Below are 15,849 nucleotides of genomic sequence, written 5' to 3' on the forward strand. Positions count from 1 at the left end.
ACGAGTGATGGTTTATCCATGCTGTCCACAAGCTAACTGAGAAGTCACTATCACACCGGAGGTGTTGGATAGTTGGACTTGCTCTTTGCAGTATTGCGGTGGAGGGGGGGTTGGTCTACTCCTTGCATGTTGGGTCTCACAATCTTTGCTCTGAAGGGGGGTGTTGGAGATATCATAGCCAAAGAGTTGTTGATGTGATGCTTGGTGTGTAGTACTAGGAGATCTAGTACTAGCGTGAGTCATGTGTGAGTGCCACGTGTCACTATGGGACTTATCCCATATGCACTTGGTGCAAGTGTGTGAGTGTTTAGCCTATATAAAGGCTTGTAGTTCACTTGTCTTGTCATACTTTGAAACCGGCCTCTAATCACTCAGAGGGCAGTGGAACTAAACCTTTAATCACTTCAGCACTTATTTACAGCTCACAAAGCATATATCACAACCATTAACCATTGCATGATAACCATTTGGCATTTACCCATTTGTTCACAAACAAAACCACTGAAAAAGGGATGGAGGCTAGAATGCCCCTGCTCAACAAACATAGACAAGTGCACCTGATTGGCCCCAAACACTGTGGCGCCCCTTTCGGTATTTCTTTATATTTCATAGTGAAATGATTACAAGTTGCATCTGGGAGACCTTCCCTGCAACTGAGCACGCAGCTCTAATTCACTAAGCCTTCGCAAGGCTTTCAAGCATAGAACACCATCACATAAGTGCACTTAACCCATAGGCTCAACCCAAAGGCATTCTCTTTTATGAGTGCAATTCCATTGGCTGTCCAGATGCAATCACACTGCACCCCAGCTGCACTCTCTTTGAGTGGTTTCCAGATGGCATTCACAAAGCTTTTCAAAGCTCCAAAATAAAATCAGCAAAGTACCCAACCAAAGAATGACTCATGTAGCACTGCCTGGGCACCTGTGAGCCAAGAAAGAGGCGGCACACGAGGCCAACCAATAGCTTATGGCAAAAAGAAATTGGAGCAGCAAAATCACAACTCACCAAGCCCTGAAAACTCGAACCAAGTCCTCAATCGCCAAGAGGACATAGTAGCCAATGCCCAATTGCATTCTCAGCCAAAGAGGAGTACAAAGGCATGAAGAAAGAGCATTTACAAGAGCCGACCAGCAAGAATTCCATTGAAAAATGCGAAAAGAAGCACTTGTGTCGCGAAGAAATGGGAGTTCTTGGGCTCAAAAGAAGCGTGCTTTAGAGAGGCTTGCATTGAGAAGGTTTTGGAGAAGTTTCATCGCTGGAAGGTCCTCTAAAGCTGAGAAAAACCAGTCAACCAGCGCGTGGGACCACTCGAAATTCAACAGAAAGCTGTAGCTTTGCAAGAGGAGAGGCCCAGGAGGCGGTAGAAGCAAAAAGGTCTAGAAAAAGCCACTTTGGCAAATTCGACCAGCAAAAGAACCGCTCAGCTCTGCCCGTTTTACCAAACGCACGGAGGGAAAAGCATATCACTACGAAGGGGAGACAGAGGGGAAGCCATTGGGCCAAATGGAAGTCGAGGAATCCAAACGGGTGAGGAGTTATGAAGAAAAACGGAATTCAGCTGAAGGAGGCTGAAAAACCAGTCCAAAATCTCAACAAAGGGAGAAGATGAGAGAGAAAACCACACATGTGAAGTTTAGAAGGCCCAAGAAGGTCCAGGAATGGCAAAGGAGCATGTAGAGGAATGGCAAAGGAACGGAAGTCGAGGAATCCAAACGGGTGAGGAGCTATGAAGAAAAACGGAATTCAGCTGAAGGAGGCTGAAAAACCAGTCCAAAATCTCAACAAAGGGAGAAGATGAGAGAGAAAACCACACATGTGAAGTTTAGAAGGCCCAAGAAGGTCCAGGAATGGCAAAGGAGCATGTAGAAGGTACTAGAGCCACCTGGAACTCTAGGGGGGCCACTGAAGGTACATGGCCCTCTAGGGGGGCCCATTAAAAATGCCACATCATCATTTCCCAACAACCACTCTTTTAATCCCTTGGAGTGCCTTTGGGCCTAGGGATTACGCTTATGTGCTAGGCACCATGCCGCGTTTAATTACACATTATTAAGCCCATGCTTGGACTTTTAAAACCAAAGTTGTCACGGTCTTGTAGTATATTAAAGTACTTAGAATTTCACGCCCACGTGACATACTTGATGAATGAATGAAAGCCTTCATGGATTCTACATTTGTATACCACTTCTTCACTCCCTAGCGTATCTCTCTCTCTCACTCACACCATGTTTTTTACACCATTACCTGTCCTCTTCTCTTCTCTTAAAACAGCCAGTTCCTTGCTGGTCCCTTTTTTACTTAGCTGTATAGCCGACTTTCACCTGATAGCAACCAATTAATTGCCACCCCCTTTGCTCAGCAATGCAGCCAGCTACAGCCTGCAACAGCAAGCCATCTTTTCCATACTTCATGCTCAGTTAAACAAGCTGCTACAGACATTTTTTGGCAGCCCTAGTGCTCTGCTAACATTCAGCCATTAGCTAGCTACAGCCAGCTATCTACCAGCCCCTGGATCAGTTCCAGCCAGATTTGGAGCACTATGCTTAGCACATTACTAGGAGACATACTTCAGCCAAGCAAGCAAGTATGCACTATGTAGAAATGCTCGATGTATTCGTCTTGGTTATGCCTTTTGGCAAACTAATGCCTAAAGGTTCACACCCTAAGGCCATTGTTAACAATATAGAGAAATAGGGCCTAAAGGTTCGCACCCTAAGGCCATGGTAAACAATATAGAGAAATAGGGCATAAAGGGTTTCCTTCTCAATTTTTACCAAACCAGTGCGATTCGATATACAAGACCTCCCCTTTGCCAATTGCTTGTCAGCTTTGTGAGCTTACATGCTAATATTCCACAAACTTCAAAGTAGGATACATGTTGTGTGTACGTCATTTGCACTAGTTAAGTTTTTAACAGTCCTCAGTCTACTCACCATGTCGTGCATGCTTTCTTGACTTGTACACTTCGTCCATATGCATGTCATTATGTGATCATGAAACATGTTACCTTATACTTTTTTGCAGATGATTATCGGTTGTTTTGTGGAGACTTGGGGAATGAGGTGAACGATGAGGTTTTGACGAAGGCATTTTCGAGGTTTTCTGCTTTCAATATGGCTAGGGTAAGCTATTTTCCTCATGAAGCGTTTGTGCAGTTAACATGTACAAAGGTTTTGAAAATAAATTTTTTGGGGGTGAGAAATTAGCATTAAGAAACATGGGGTGTATTTTGTGAACGCTTTTAAACATTTTGGGCGTTTTTGTGTAGATGCTGATCCAACCAAAGTTTAAATACAAGGGGTGTTTTCAAGGGAGTTGTTGTCCATGACTATCTGCGTAAGTTTATTGCACACCTGAACAAGCCTTTTAAACATAATACACCTATATGCCAAGTGTGCCTTGCTGGTTTTACCGGCTGTGATCGTAATGCCACCTTAAAAGCGGCTAGAGACATCTGAGAAGTTTGTCCATGTTTCATGTTGTTCTTCCTAGTATCTTACATGCGAACCAGGGCTTTCCTAGGTTGCTGAAGCATATATGTAGCATACGAGATGTGCATGGTCTCTTTAAATACAGACTAGACACTTGAAAGGAGGTTTCATCTTGCCCTCCATTCATCATTGTAAAACTAACACTAGACTAAGCACCTTATTTGAGGCTTCCTTTTGCTCTCCATTTGTGGTTGTAAAGTCAACAACCATTGGGATGACCGCATATGCAACTGTGGTTTGTTCTTTTTTACATAATCTGTAGGAAGAGTCTGATGCACCTTTACTTTGAGTTGTCTACATAATTTGGGCATAGGATTCTGCTTCTATATTGAACCCATAAGTCTGGCTAAATAAGCTCCATTATATACAAGTTAAAACTTCGTTGGATCGCTTCTTAAAACTAAAAGCTTCCTTTCAAAGCAAAGAACTCTATCTAAATAGGGAACTCTTGATTTCTATTTTTACTTCTCCTTCTCTTGACAAGGTAGGCTTGAACTCAATTTTGAAGTCTCTTGAGGTAATGTGAGAAGAATTTGGAAGTATGTAAAAACTTCGAGACAAAAGGCTTTCAACTATGGAGAGATAGGTAAAAGGCTTTTAGAGCATCCAAAATCTTCTATCCTTAGAGAACCTTGTTGTTGTAAAAGTAAGAGATTCCAAAGCTTTATTGATGTTGATTTAGGACATGTAGTCACGGAGCTGATACTTCAATTTTGGTTTCCAGTAACTTAAGGGACCTTTTCATGAAAGAGCGAAATTTTGATTGTACTCTTCAAAAAGAATCTTGCCTTTTAAAAGCTATTGATAAGGGAATCTCAAAGTTGCTGTGCACATAGAAGAAAGTTTAGGAAAGGGAAGACTTTGAAGAAAGTTGCTTTGAAACTAGAAGTCATTCCTTCAGTTAATTGCTCAAAGCAAAGTAACGATCTTTCTAAAGAAGATGAAAGTCTTCTTTGAAAATTCCATAGGAAATTTGTCATATCTTATATGGACAAATGTTCCCATAACTTTGTTTTATTTGCAATAAGTTTACTTAGAATGTCTTCTGATAGAAGTGAACTCGTTTGCCAAAACTTAGGTTCCAGCCTTAGTTTCTCTAAAGGATTTGATCTCAAAACATAAGAGTTTTTGCAAGTCTTCAGGGTGGGTTTGCAATCCAAGTATCCTTTTTCTTTGTGTTGCTTGAAAGTTTCACAAAACTCCAAAAAAGCCAAGATTTATTGCAGCTGCTTGTGAGACTACTTTAACAGATGTCTCTAAATGGCTAAGCTAGTGTTTCAAAGCCATGTTGCCTAGTGCCCATGAACTTTGGAGAGACGTATTAAAGGAGGCAGATGTGCCCTTGCATTCAAGCTGCATTTTAAATGACTCTGTAGGATTGATTCCTATTGTAAATTTTTTAAATTCCTCTCAAAGAATTCAAGAAAAAGAGTCTCCTATTCTCCTCCAAACCTATAATTTTACTTTTCTTTATACAAAGATCGAGCTGGTAGATCTAAAGTTTAGAATAAAAAAGCTAATGGCTGAAGTTATTAAGCTGAGATTTGACAAAGATAGGTACAAAGTGCTAAAAGTTGAGAAAACAGCTTTATTTTTTGACATTTTGTGGCTGAATAATAAAGATAATGACATTGGTTGTAAAAAAATATACACAAAGGACGTAAGTGTTTGCTCTTGGATAGATTTTTAGATAATCTTTACATCACAAAAGGTGATTCTTTGTTTCAACAAATTATAGGAATCCCTATGGGCACTAATTGTGCTGTCCTTTTAGCCAACTTTAATCTTTTCACTTATGAATTTGAGTTTATGCAACGTTTTATTTCTATCAAGACCTGCCCTATCATTTTACATAAGCTTATCCAAGTTAGGCGTTTTATAGATGATCTATTCGTACCAGACGTTCCTGACTTTCAAGACTTTATGTACAAAGACACTTGTGCTTTTGGAGAAAGAATCTATCCTCGTGACTCTAGTGAACTGGATTGCATTTGAAGAGGGGATTCTTGTGTTTCCTAGATCTTAGACTTTCTGAATCGATCGGAGGATTAGAGGTTGATATATATGATAAACGTGAACAACCTGAATATAGTGGTTTACACATTATATCTATGGTATTTCGGCCGTAAGCATGTTTAAAATGATTGAACATAAGCTGAAAATGAAAAGCGGGAGCTAAACAGCCCGTTTTTCTTTTAGTTTCAAAAGAGAGTTTGATTGAGTATGCATGTGCTTTCTAAGTCAGGAATGTAATTTTGCATCTTTGTAGGAAGCGGTACATAGGTGTAAAAGGTTCATTTGGTTTTTTTTGTTTTAAATAATTCATTCATTCTGTGAATTCTTTCTTGATTCCTACATGAGAGAGAGAGAGGAGAGATTTTATTCCCGTTTTTTGGTTGTTTTTGTTTCTTGATTTGTTTGCTTATTTTTGCTTAGTCACCTTCTTCCTTTCTTCTTTATTTCATGTTTTCTTTCTCTTTTGTTTATTTGGTGTGTTTTAGTAAGCACTTGGTTTGCCCAAGAGACTCTGTGGGTCTTTAGAAACCCAGTATAGCTGCTTATGCTTGGGCACTGATGACAACATAAGTGTTGCTTTGCTTGCTGAGTATGTCTACTTTTTGTTTTTCAAAAATTTTGTTACCTCATTTTTCTTCTCTTTTCATTTTCTTTGTAGAATTTCAGACTTTAGAACAACAAAAATATGAATTTGTATGATTGGATATATTCTAGTCTTAGAAAGGTATATGAATGTATTGGTAGTGACATAGACATTGCACTTATAAAAATGGTTGTAAAAACCAACTCCTCATTAGATCAACCTTCGTTACATTGAGCACGTTTCTTTAGCAACCTAGCTTTTGCAACTAGGTAGAGTTACTTGGTCCTACTACTTGAGCTAATCGATAGCATCTTAATTCAAGCTTAACATATATTTTTTCATATAATACATGCCTTGACTCATGACCACTGTCAATTTGGTAGCTGTGGCCTTTAGAAAACTAGTCAAATAGTGATTTTTATGCGAGAGACTTTTTCACATGGTGTTTACGATGTGTAAATTCCAACGTAGAATGCACCAGTTGATGCATGCTACACTATAAGTCATGTCAGCCCTAAGAATGCAAAAAGACATATACACATCGGCCTATAGCTTATTGAAAGGTCTATGTAGCCATCAATTTATTAGCTAGGCGTTAGAACTGAGATACAACAGAATATATCATTTTTCCTTGAAGCACAAACTTTTTGTAAGGAAAAAGGAACCAAAATAGGGTGACGTGACAAGCAAACTGACTATCGTGAGATTGAAACTGCACTATGTTCTGTTTTTAGAGGATGAGTTTGGATATGTTCCTGGATTCATCTAGGTATATGCTTCTGCTGTATTAGCGAACGTGCAAGTTTCACCTTGTGAAGTTTTCGTCCAAGTTACGGCCTGCTAGTATTGCGATAATTCTTTCTATCTTAAATGGTGCGTTGCCCTCTCAGCTAGATTTAGATGCTCGTTTGGGAGAGACTTTCATAAGCAGTTGTAGCTTGAATCAAGAGATTTGGACTACTTTTTGATTAGCCTTCTCTTTTAGTGCTAGCCTTTGTCATGGCTGAGTTTGCCCTTCACCTCCCGAGTGCCGACAGAAACTCAGTACGAAGACTTTGTATAAATGGATGCTCCAGTATGTGTGGGTGTGTGGATTTGTATGTGTGAGAGCATATTTTTATACTATGGTCTACACCCACTGTTGGGCACTGATGACGTCAATGGGGATGTCATAGTAGCTAGTCCTTGCTCTGCGTGATGGAGTTTATGGTTTTCAATCTTATGAGTGACTATCGTGAGATTGAAACTGCACTATGTTGTGTTTTTAGAGGATGAGTTTGGGAATGCTCCTTGATTCATCTAGGTTTATAAACTTTGAATGACAATGGAAGTTATAATTTTATCTTGAAGCAAAAGAAAGACAGCTCTTAGCCCTCAAGAGGGCACATAATTGAATTGAAGTCGAAGTTGAAGTAACTTGATTGGGACAACCCTCTACTAATTGCAACAATTATCATCTAGGCCGGGAATATACAATCCAGTAATAGATTAAGAAAACAAGGGGGCAACCACCCAGCAAGAACAGGAGGGAGAACTAGGGTCAAGGGAAGAACATGATGAAGCTGAACAAACAAAAAGGAGAAGCTTAGACAGGAACTGAAGCTAGCCTCCCAGATTCTACTGAACAAAATAGTAAACCATTGCTTCAGCTCAAACTTTGACTAGCTCCATGCTCACATCATTTGGCTATGATGCTCATGGAAGTCGCTCCTCGTTCACCATACACTCTTACACACAACTGACCTATGATGTGATGCTCCTGAGTTCAACAGTGGCAATTTGTGTCGTTCCATGCCCACCCATTGCCAAAGATGAACATTGTTGAACATTGATGAAGCTATACCTGATAGTTAGCTTATATCTACAACTCTGAATTCTTTGCTAGAGACTTATTTGTCTTTTCATACTTCTTTGAATTTGTCCATAGTATAATTCCACTTACGTTTTAGGAACTTGTGGGTGGTTGTTGCAGAAATAATAGACAAGGAAAAATGTGTCTGTTGACATGCTCAAACCTTGTTGGTTGAACTTCTTTCTGTAGTCTGTACTAGTGTAGAGAGAGAGAGAGGTGCAAACAATAAATGACTAGTGTTGGCGAAAGCAAGAAAGAAAGAAAGGTGTATTAACATCTTCAGGAGACCTCGCGGGTCTATGGGAGAAGATACAAGATATATGTAACCCATACAAGCCACTGTGAGCTGAAGCAAAGGGCTCACTGAGGCCCTTGCTGAGTGCTAAGTGCTAAGAATGCAAAAAGCTAGTAGTTAGTACAAAATATATAGGAAAAAAGAGCAATCAAGTACTGCTCAGAATCAGAGCTCCAAGTACATGTGGAGGCTCTATATAACCTGGCTCCCCTGATGGCCCTCTGATGTGATGCAAAGAGCTCAGGTATCTATGTCTCTATCGGACTGTCACCCGTAGTGGCAGGGGGCACACTCTTTTGGATCTCTGTATCCGATGGGCTACATTGAGAGTAATGCCTCATCTTTGGCGGTCCCCTTTGAGGACGGCAGAGATAGGTCAAACCTCAATTGTCGGTGCTTTGGTCACCCCACGTGTCGTGTGTGGTCTCCGTGTCTCTCGTCCAGCCACATCTTGGTGATGGGGCTCACTGCTGCTGATCCATAGTGCTCTGGTCTCCTCGAGCTCCTCCCCCTCAATCTCATCTAGTGTTGGCTCGAATGCGTAAAAATCAGTGACGCGTGTCTGTGCTTGGTCTAGCTCGGTGTCTTGAGGCATCGACTGTAGCTGATCTTTGGCTGGCCGCACAAGGGAATCTCTGTGTCTCCGTGTCTCAATTCGGTAGAGCCCAATGCAAACCTGGTCGGGGAAATGTATTAGTCGTGTGAGTGATCCGAAGCCGAGCCCCTCCTGAAAGAGACAGTGGTATCGCTCTCGGATCTCATAGTAGGCCGGACAAACACATAGAAAAATCTCGACCTCCCCAATCGTGCATAGTCTACAGACCCACTGCTCTCTAGGTATGTCGGCCCTTCTCCCAGCAACTGGTGGGACGAGACTCGTATTTGTCCGATAGCAATCCGCAAGGTGTGTGAGACTCTCCTAGCCTCGAGGTATTGGGGCTTGATGATGAGACCATGCTCCGATATCCTCAGTTGTGGTCATGATAGAACTGGGTCTTGGTGGGAAACTGTTGATCCCCCCCCCCCCCCCCCCCCCCAAAGCCCGAGATGTGTCAAGTTGGAGAAGGTCTAACGAGCTGTAAAATAGTCCCCCGACCGCTTCTCAAGGTTTTCTTGCTGATTTCATCACCAAAACTTGCTGAAGTTTGTTAGGGCAGGTGCATAATCGCTACATGATTTCTCCTCCATACGACTTGTTTGTATAGCCGTATGCGGTCTACTTTTAGAACTGCGATTTCACTGCACACCAAAGACTATGATTCCTAACCCTTCCACAGAGTCGAGAGTCCTCGGTAACGAAGCCATGTGAAGAAAACGATTGTGCTCATATTGTAACACATATTTTGGGCCCAGTCTCTACCAATTTTTACATTGTTTCAGTTGCTATTTTTTGCTATAGGCTGTTGCTGCTTGGAGCTTGCATTTGCAAGACAATCAAGTAAGTTGACTTTCAGACTGTCAGGTGTGTCACAAAATTTGGGGCTTTTGGTACGTTTGCAGTCTATTGAAGTGATATTTGGCATTGGGAGCATTTGCCTCTTTTTAACACAGGGATATCCACCCAAAATTTGGGGCTTTTCTCTATAATTGAGGCTTTTATCTAATTTCTTGCACATTTGGTGCTTGGACAAAATTTACCCTCTTTCCCCCCAAATTTTTGGGTCACATTTGGGGCTTTTGGCAGTCTGGTTTGTGCGTTGGTCCAAGTGCATTGGGTATATCCTAAAACCAAGGAAAATCTGTTTCCTTGTGCACCAATTGCTTGTGCAATGACTGCAACCACCAATGACCACTGCCAACAATGACTGTGATAATAGTATTACTTATATTAAAGTTGAAACTTAAAAGAGATTACACCTGGTGAGTATGATAACTTAGACTACCACTTTAGGTACATTTGAGCAAATTTGAGTTGACATTTGTCTTTGAATTTGAGGCTGGCATGGGGTTTTCTTGGAGAGAGATTTGGAGAAATTTACAGTCAGACTTTGCAGGATATATTTTGGGGATAGTTTTTTGCATTTGGCTCAGTGTTGAGCAGTCCATTTGGCATTCAAATTTGCTAAGCATTGCTTTCATCTTTCACTTGACATTTGCAACTTGCAGTCAAATATTTGGGCAACCAACTCATTGCAGTGATGGCCTTGAGGCTTTAACATTTGTGGGGCACTTTATTTTTTTGGGGATTTTTGCAATGGCCAACGATGACTTGCTTGGAATGCTGTCTGATGAGGACAAGCTTGATGGTATAACTATCCCATTTGGTCGTACGTGGTGCATCACTCGTTGGTATCCAATAATTTTACTTGGTCCAGACCAGACGTGTCTGTTAGGCATAGCCACGTGCTGCCACCCTCCCACTACAGGTGGGGCTACTACATGATCCACTACCTTGTTGCCATGGTGCCTCCCATGACGGAATATAATGTTGGGATCAGAGGGATGCACAACACGTGTCACGGGGATGTGAATTTCAATGTGCAACTAAACCCGTGGACATTTTGGGACTGGCCTAGAGGAAGCGCCAACTTCCTAGAAGTACCTAGTCCAGTTTGAAGTGCACCCACTAGGCCCAAATGCTAGGTCAAGGCAAGGCTAAGAGGAGTCTAATTATTGGGCCCAAGGTGAAACCAACGTTTCATTGGTTAGGAGGGTTAGGACTTTAATGTGGGGAGCAAACCAACTGTTTCATTGGTTAATGAGAGGCCATGTGGCAATCCTTCATGCATGCTTCTTTCCTCCTTCACCCTTCTAGACGTTTTTGGAGGCAAAAACCATAGAGTATGGATTATCACGCCTATCTATCTATCTCACTCACGCATTTTGGGGTATCTCACGTCACGCGTTTTGGAGAGAGCTACGATTGGAACTGACAGAAGTAAAGGCTCGACTTCACATTCTGGAAGGGCCTGGTAAGCAGGCAGTAATTGATGAGGCTGTAAAATCTTGTAAGGATTCCCCCCCTACCCCGCAGCTAGTCTCTACAATCAAAGATCTTGTTCACATTAAGTACAAACTGTTAAGAAAGAAGTGATTGTGGAAGTGGACACCAAAGCAAGTCTGTCTGATATTCAAGCAGAGATTAAAGAACATGAAGCTAGATGTGATAATGCGCTGAAGATTAGAACAAAGGGACTCTCAGAAGATTGGTACAAAGTCGAGGACACATGTAGTGAAATATTGACAAAGATAAAAGCAGGATTGCCCAACATTGAATGGACGGATGATGATGAGCACGATGACGACGAATCCAGTCCAGCTTCTATGACACACTATAAAGGTCATGCAATCCTTACACTGAAGTCAAAAGATATGCGGATCAAGCTTCTTCGACAATCTTACAAGCAGAAGGGTACCAAAGTATGGATAGCTGAGGAGCTCACACAAGCTCAACTTAAGAGTAAGGCAACTGAATTAGCTAAAGTCAAGGCTGCGAGAAAGGATGTTTATCGTGAAGGCGTAGCTCTAATCAAAGAGTTTAAATCAAAACCAAAAGACTCCCAGTTTTAAACTGATGTATGGCTGATAACTCTTTCAGACTATTATGTAGGTACTCTAAATAAATTGGGGTTGCTTTTGTACTCCTTGGGAGCTGCCATGTGCTCTCCCTTAAGCGGATGTACTAGAGAGTTTCTTGCTGTCCCATAGACCTTTTGGTCTCTAGTGGATGTTAATAGACTTTCTTTCTTTCTCTAGCTTGGCACGCATCCCAAGGTGCCTCCATGCTGTTGTACATCCTTCATAGATGCTGCATAGATTAATAAAAGCCCAGGACTGTAATGTAATACAGATACATAGAATGGCTGGCATATTTGTCCCTACGCTCACGATATGCAGTCAGCTTTTCTTTCACTTGGCTTTTGTGAGATGAGCAAATTTAGGCAAGCAAACAAGTTGCAAGAGAGAAAAGGCAGAGATGGCAAACCATGTTGTAGCTTATCTCTATTCCATAAGCTCTATAGCTTGAGTCATTTGACAGGCTCTCAAAGTGGATGATCCACTCATTAGCAATGCGAGTGTCATAAGAGCAAGCAAAAAAAGAGCAACCCACTCAATCTACACAACTAGCAGTAATCCTTGTGAGTAAATCTTGCATGTATTCTCTAGTGAAATGAACAGGCATGACTATAGATGACTGGAGGTCCAAATGTCTTCTATGGCAACGCAGCTACAGTGCAATGGCAATGTTAGATCGAGTGCAAGCTAGAATGTGTGTAGTTGTAGCAACTAGAATGTGCTACTATGTATCTGTTTAGTCAAGAAAATATACGTACTTGCAATGGAAAATCCCAGATCTACGTATATTGTGGTTCTTTCTCTGCTGTACGGCTCTCCTTCCTGCATTTTGAGGCTGCTCCTCTGCTGCCCGGCGAGCATTCTACGCTGCCTTTCAGTTCCTCCTCTTCCTAGTTGCCGTTTCTTGCTGCTGTTCTCTTGCCCTGTGAATCTGCTGCACCCTGGAGGTGTTCCAGCTTGGACAGAGCACCTGGGAGCTGGTTGAAAGCATCTGGAGCTGGTTCGGGTCTTTTTGCTGCTGTTTTTCGACTCCATTGCGACTGAGGGTCATTGTGCTTGCTGGGGGCCTGGACAGAGGATAGGTGCGAGGATAGAGTTTGCCCCTCTTCCAAGGACAGTGGGTATGGTCGTTCTGACCCTCCTTTTGACTTCATTTGTAGTTTTTGAGCTTTACTCTTTTGGTAATCGAGGTTTCTCCCCTGGCCACTCAGGCTTAACAGACACCCAGTCACTGAGGGTGTGCCTAGATTGCTGTCAGAGGAAGAATGTTGAGTTTTTCTTCCAGCTTTGAGGTCACTTGTGCTGTTTGGGATCTGTGTTGGTGCATTGTCGCCTTGAGAGGCTGGATAGTGGATTGTGGGATTGCCAAACCCTCCAGAGCAAGTTGGATGCTGTGTGTAATGCATTGCCACTCACAGTTGGACACAGATAGTGGAAATGCCTTAGCCTTGCTTGCCAGTTGGGTGCTAATGTGCACTGGAATTGGATGCAGGTTGTAGCCAATGATTGGCATGCACCGTGGAATTGCCAGTGAAGCAAAGTACAAGGGTGAGCGCTTGCAAGATGGAATCAGTGAAGCAAAGTACAAGGGTGAGGCCTTTCTCTCGTGTTTTTCTCTGAACCTGCAAGTTGGTTGCTAGGTCTAGGGCTGTGTGCCAGCTTTGGACAGCAAGGTTTCAATGTATGGAATTCACTACCAGTTTGTACATGGAGGATCTTCTTCTATATTTCGGTCAGCTATAATATCCACAGCTGGACAACAAAGGATTGGCATGCCGCACGGGTAATAGCTTGGGTAGAGCTGTGTGGCTGAGGCTAGTTGTTGGAAACAGCTCCGGGTTGTGTGCAAACTTTCTGTGCCAGAGGGATTGATGCTGGACAGTGCCTAGTCAGTTTATGTGGATTCTTGGAGCAGCTCTCCAAGAGCTACCTTCAGACTGTTTCCTACTGTCCAATGCTGCATGTCAATAGCATGATCATCAAGTGGCTGCAAATCAGGCTGAACATTGGCATCTTCAGGAGGTTATGAAGTGCCAGAAGCTTTGTGATTTGTACCCTGCCAAATCTGATCTGAATCTGTGTTTGAATGAAAGAGAGGCAGCAAGGAATCAAACACATCAGATGCATCTACTGATAGCTGTTTTTTACAGTCTAGTCAAGGTAAAGCTGCATTCTCAGCCAAAACCACGTCTCTATTAACAGTAACCCTGCCTGTGCTAGTTTGATACAACCTGTATTCTTTCCTCTATGAGATGTAGCCAATAAAAATGGCATTCAACAACCTGTGGAAATCTGATGGTAGTGTATGAAGGGTCAATGGCAAAAGAGAGAGAGTACAGTTACGTTAGAGTCGCACTAGTCTTAGCCGTCACATCAAACTTGGATAATAAAAAAATAGAGAGTACAAGGTACTTGTACCTAGACCTAGGACTAAGTGTCCTATGTGGCCTAAAAGGCACTAACACTACAGGTGCCTCTATTTATGCCTACAAGGCACATACCATGGCCTATAGGGCATCACTAGAACCACCAGGAGATGGCCTACAAACCCCCCTCCAAGGGATGGGCTGAAGTACTCTGGAAACGTCTCAGAATACATGGTATTTTCAGGTCATGGTGGCACATGTTCATCCAAAAGGATATAGCCACCTATGAATGTACAAGGGATGTCAGATCATGTAACAAAGGGAACCAAGTGTAAAGTGTGTCGGAAGACTTTGAGCTTGGGACGAGGAAGTGCCTTTGTAAACATATCTGCTATGTTGTCCTCTGTGGGAAGATAGGACAACTCTATGTCTCCTGCTGACAACCGCTCTCGAACATAATGATAGTGAACTTCAATATGCTTGGTACATGCATGAAACACTGAGTTACGCGCAATGGCCAAAGCACTCTTGCTGTCAGTGTAGACAATAGTGGAGGATGTCTGGCGAATACCAAGATCTGTAAGTAACTGTCGAAGCCAAACACACTCTATTGTAGTGGTGAAAGCTGCCCTGTACTCAGCCTCACAGCTAGATGTGGCAACTGTTGGTTGCTTCTTGTTGAGCCAGAGATACATGAATTGCCAAGCAAAAAACAATTGCGATTATGTGACACTTTGGTGTCGGAACATCTTGCCCAGTCACTATCCGTGTAAGCATGCATGGTAAGTGAACCTTGATCACCATAGAAGAGGGCTAAATCCTGAGTGCCTTTGAGATATCTGAAGACTCTCTTCACTGCCTGCCAATGCTGTGAACTGGGCATGTGCATGAATCTGCTGAGCTGAGATACTACATACTGTAAGTCAGGTCTAGTGTGACATAAATAAATAAGGCATCCAACAGCCTGCTGGTAAAGAGTGATATCGCATGGTGGGCTCCCATCATGAGCTGAGAATTTGAAGCCAGGGTCCACTGGAATAGAGATTGGCTTGCAATCCTCAAACTGAAAAGGATCAAGGAGCTGTCCAATATACTTGGACTGAGACATCATGATACCCCCCTCAACATGAGTAACCTGAATGCCCAAATAATAATGGAGCTGTCCCATGTCTGACATTTCAAAGACTTGCTGCAAATCAGTCTTGAAAGCTGCAATTTGCTGAGTATTTGGGCCCGTGATGAGCATATCATCCACATAAAATCAGCACTAAAGAATCAGATCCACTCCCACGGACATAAAGAGTGGGTTCTGTGGGACTATTTTGAAAACCAAGGGATAGTAAGTGTGCATGAATTTTGGCATACCATGCCCTGGGTGCCTGCTTCAAACCATAAAGGGCTTTTCTAAGCCGGCATACCTTATTTTTAGAATTAACAACCTCAAAGCTAGGAGGTTGTGTGACATATACTTCTTCCTGCAGATCCCCATGAATAAAAGCAGTCTTGATGTCAAGTTGGTGCACTTGCTAATGATGATGGGCTGCAATGGCAATGACACATCTAATGGTAGTAATCCTGGATGTGGGAGCAAATGTCTCCTCAAAGTCAATGCCTTGTTGTTGGGCATACCCTTTTGCAACAAGACGGGCTTTGTATCGATCTAGGCTGCCATCAGATTTCCTTTTTAATTTGTAGACCCACCGGGTTCCAATGGCATGCTTGCCTGG

General features: G+C 42.4%; 1 protein-coding gene across 4 annotated transcripts in view; it reads left to right on the top strand.

The window, feature by feature from the left end:
* Positions 1–15,849, top strand: part of LOC147897983 (RNA-binding (RRM/RBD/RNP motifs) family protein) — a 56,313-nt gene that overhangs the window by 25,742 nt on the left and 14,722 nt on the right. For 3 of the 4 annotated variants that reach the window (XM_087380791.1, XM_087380792.1, XM_087380793.1), the window contains exon 4: positions 3,028–3,125. In XM_087380791.1, coding sequence (XP_087236917.1) covers positions 3,028–3,125 — 98 coding nt within the window. Of the gene's footprint in view, positions 1–3,027; positions 3,126–3,271; positions 3,340–15,849 lie in introns of all 4 variants that reach the window. The other variant, XR_015541695.1, reaches the window with a different exon arrangement.

Source organism: Dipteris shenzhenensis, chromosome 10 (genome assembly GCF_047967505.1).
Source record: "Dipteris shenzhenensis isolate YYH24624 ecotype China chromosome 10, Dip_SZ_1.0, whole genome shotgun sequence".
Classification (NCBI taxonomy): Eukaryota; Viridiplantae; Streptophyta; class Polypodiopsida; order Gleicheniales; family Dipteridaceae; genus Dipteris; species Dipteris shenzhenensis.